Source organism: Chrysochloris asiatica, unplaced genomic scaffold (assembly GCF_000296735.1).
Source record: "Chrysochloris asiatica unplaced genomic scaffold, ChrAsi1.0 scaffold00122, whole genome shotgun sequence".
NCBI classification, from domain to species: Eukaryota; Metazoa; Chordata; class Mammalia; order Afrosoricida; family Chrysochloridae; genus Chrysochloris; species Chrysochloris asiatica.
This window is the reverse complement of record NW_006408640.1, coordinates 4,265,788-4,269,194: the sequence shown is the minus strand read 5'-3', so window position 1 is coordinate 4,269,194 and position 3,407 is coordinate 4,265,788. Positions and strand designations below refer to the sequence as shown.

The window sequence follows — 3,407 nt, the reverse complement described above, 5'->3', positions numbered from 1 at the left end:
CTTGTTAATAAAAGTTAATTATTTTCTTTAAATAAAATACATTTCTTATTATATCTAGCTTAAAGTTACTTAGAAAGGTTTTCCTTTCAAGGTTGACATACACTTATCTTGGTCAGCACAAATTTGTTTTCGTTAATTTCTGGGATTGTCAGGAATATGTAACTTACATGAATACTTAAGGTGTCTTGGTGCGGTGCTGTAGGATAATGCTCTGGACCTCAAGATCAGTTTGAACTGCAAAGTTGGTGGTTCAAACCTACCAGTTGCTCCTTGGGAATCCTATGTAGGGTTGCTATGGGTTGAAACCGACACTATAGCACTTAACAACAATAATTCAACAACTATCTGTTGAGGCATAGAATTGAAGATGAGCTCATTTATTTCTGTGAATTTCTCAAGTCAGTCTAAGTCTGTTCTGGATCTCTTCAAAGTTTAAGGCTCTGCAGCATGATTTTCGTAAGCTTTTAGAAACTCATTTATGTAGGGTACTAAAACCCTACAAGTTTAAGAACCTTCTCTCTTACTTCTGAAAAATACATTGTTTTGTCGAGCAGTCACATTAATACTTCCCTTCTGAGGAGAGCAAATGACTAACTGTGTCTTCACTTTAGGGCTTTCAACCTGATATTTTTCAGAATATTAGCTTTAATAGATACATGAAGGAAAAGAAAAAATCCCTGTGTTAAAAAACACTTGGGAAATATTGCCTATTAACATCTCCAAGAAAGACTCCCAATGCATATAGTGTCTTTCAAGCTTGACTGCAAATAGTTACCCTCTCAATACCTGTCAGTTTGAGAAGAAATGCTCTTTGGCTGTTTGTCTGTAGCCAACTTGTCATCTTCACAGCCTTCCAATTTCTTTTTAATCTTATTTGTATCTGCTTTGTTTCCCTTCCCTAGGTTGAAGGGGGAGGTTAGCTGTAGCTAGATCTTTGGCAGATAGTTATTTTTTCCATTACTTTCATAAAACTGGTGACTTAATCAGTTTAGACATGGTTATTCTGTAAGAGGAGAATATTTGCTGTTTTAATATTATCTCTGGAGACACAACTTGCGTTTCCATCCCTCAGATCCACTTTGAAAGATATTGCTGCGATTAGCTGCATGTCTCCTGGACCCTATCTTTCCAAGTGAAATACCAAAGTCCACTTTGGCCCTAAAATAAGTTTATGACATGGGAACCAATTAAGGAAGGACTGGAAAGCTAAAAAAAATTTAGCCTTGTGTTAAAACTGACTTTGTTCCCAATGTGCTAGCCTCATAGAGATCCTTTGCAGCACAAGGACACCTGGATTCCATGTAGCATTTTATGTTTTATGTCTACTCATACACCCCAATATCTTACCTTTTCTCACAGAAATCTCTTTCTTCACCCTCAGGAAACAGGCTATTGTTCAGTTATGTGATACAGTAAGCTTTCAATAATATGTGTCATCAAACAAGTAACAGGGTTAAAAAGTTCACAGTAACATAAGAGACTAAAAAGAAGTGGCGTTTTCTAGATGAAAAAATCAAAGATGTTCACCAGCAATCATTATTTTAGGAGAACGAGATCCTGACTGAACAGGAAGAGCTTCTAGCCATGGAGCAGTTTCTGCGCCGGCAGATTGCCTCAGAGAAAGAAGAGATAGAACGCCTTAGAGCTGAGATTGCTGAAATTCAGAGGTAAAGAAAAGCCAAAGGTTCTGAAGTTTCCAGGAATGTTTGCTTTTGGTATAAGCATAAATTTTCAACTTTTAGGCTTTAATATAAATAATTGGTCTTTGAAATTAATCATCTCTAAACATTCTATTTATAGTCTTAAGGGTGTTATAATGTCTCCTGAAAACCAGATCAGTCTAAAAGGGTGGTGATACTTTGTACACACTTGTACCTCTTGCTGCTGTTTGTAAAGTCTTTATGGATCTCTTGCCCTTTTAGTCGACAGCAACATGGTCGAAGTGAAACTGAAGAGTATTCCTCTGAGAGTGAGAGTGAGAGTGAAGATGAAGAGGAGCTGCAGATCATTCTGGAAGATTTACAAAGACAGAATGAAGAGCTGGAAGTGAGTGTCAGGGGAGGGAGGATAACCACAAATCATACTAACTCCTTAAAGATCTATAGAGACCTTTCCCACCAGAAACTTTTTCTTTCCCTTAGTCACCAGTCAGGGGGAGACTGAGTAGAGAGGAATTTAGGGGACGTTTCACCAAGGAGTTTAAAGGACACAAGTGAACTGTGGCTAAGCTGAGGGCACACGGGTGTCTTTCTCCAGCTGTATGACTTCAGTGTATCACACATACCTTTCTCTTCACAATTTAAGAGAGATTCAGTAAACTATGCCAGTTTAGGTAGTCGTGGATTATCTTGTCTATGATCCCAGAGATGATGAAGAGAAAAGGAAATACCAGTAGAAGAAGGAAAAAGCTCCTTCATTTCTCTATGGATAAAGAGGGACAAGGTTTTCTTTTGGCCTTTCATCCAACCAAGAGGTAGATGAGCAACAGGCATCTGGGAGACAGTTGCACAGTGAAAAGAAAAACAGATTTATATGATCTTAACTAGAATTTCCCTACTTGTCCCAAATAAAACATTTTCTCCAGATGTTTTGCCTAAGGGCTGAAACAATACATCCATTTCTTAGGAATCTGAAAAAAGTAGGAATACTTTGCCTCCCTCCCTTGGGCTCACTGTTGTTGATTGAACCAAGCTGTTGAGCAAACCAGAGTGTCACCATGAGCAGAGAAAGAAAGGAAGTCCACATCCAATTATCCCCCAGAAACTCTAAGAAGCTCCCCACGTAGGACAATTCTAGGACAAAGATTGGGGAGGAGTTGGCCAGGATTGAGATCAGGTCTGCTCTGGTCAACATTGACTCTTTATTTTTCTTTTATAACTCTTTATAAATCATGTTTAATCTTAAGCAGGAAAACATATTCCAGAATGATAGTTCTTGGGCTATAGGTTAAGCTGTAGTGAGTCCTGGTGCTGTGGGTTAATACACTGGACTGCAAGGTCGGTTTGAACTTTAAGGTCGGTAGTTCAGGATCACCAGCTGTTCCTTGGAAACCCTGTACAGGGTCACAATGAGACAGAATGGACTCAAAGGCACTTAACAACAACATAGTGGTTTAAACAAGACTGATGTGCCCCTGGCATATAATAGGCACAGGCATGTCATCAGTCTAGGTCTGTGATCCTCAACACAGGCTTTCCCACTTGGACTTTAAAGTAACACCTCTGAGGGAGAACAAACAAGATGGCAGATCGGGTGGATGTGTAGCAGAGAGCTCCGCCAACAACAACACAAAATACCTGACCGAGCAGGCTCAGGGGATGGTCCCAGAACTCTGAACCATATATAAAGGAATACTTAGAAGGTTGGAAGGCTCACAGCTGGGGGAATTTGTGGCAGAAGCAAGAAAT

At 39.4% G+C, this 3,407-nt stretch overlaps 1 protein-coding gene across 1 annotated transcript in view; it reads left to right on the top strand.

Annotated features, from left to right (window-relative positions):
• Positions 1–3,407, top strand: part of RALBP1 (ralA binding protein 1) — a 101,676-nt gene that overhangs the window by 89,334 nt on the left and 8,935 nt on the right. The window contains exons 8-9 of the mRNA XM_006868710.1: positions 1,546–1,667; positions 1,923–2,046. Coding sequence (XP_006868772.1) covers positions 1,546–1,667; positions 1,923–2,046 — 246 coding nt within the window. The remainder of the gene's footprint in view (positions 1–1,545; positions 1,668–1,922; positions 2,047–3,407) is intronic.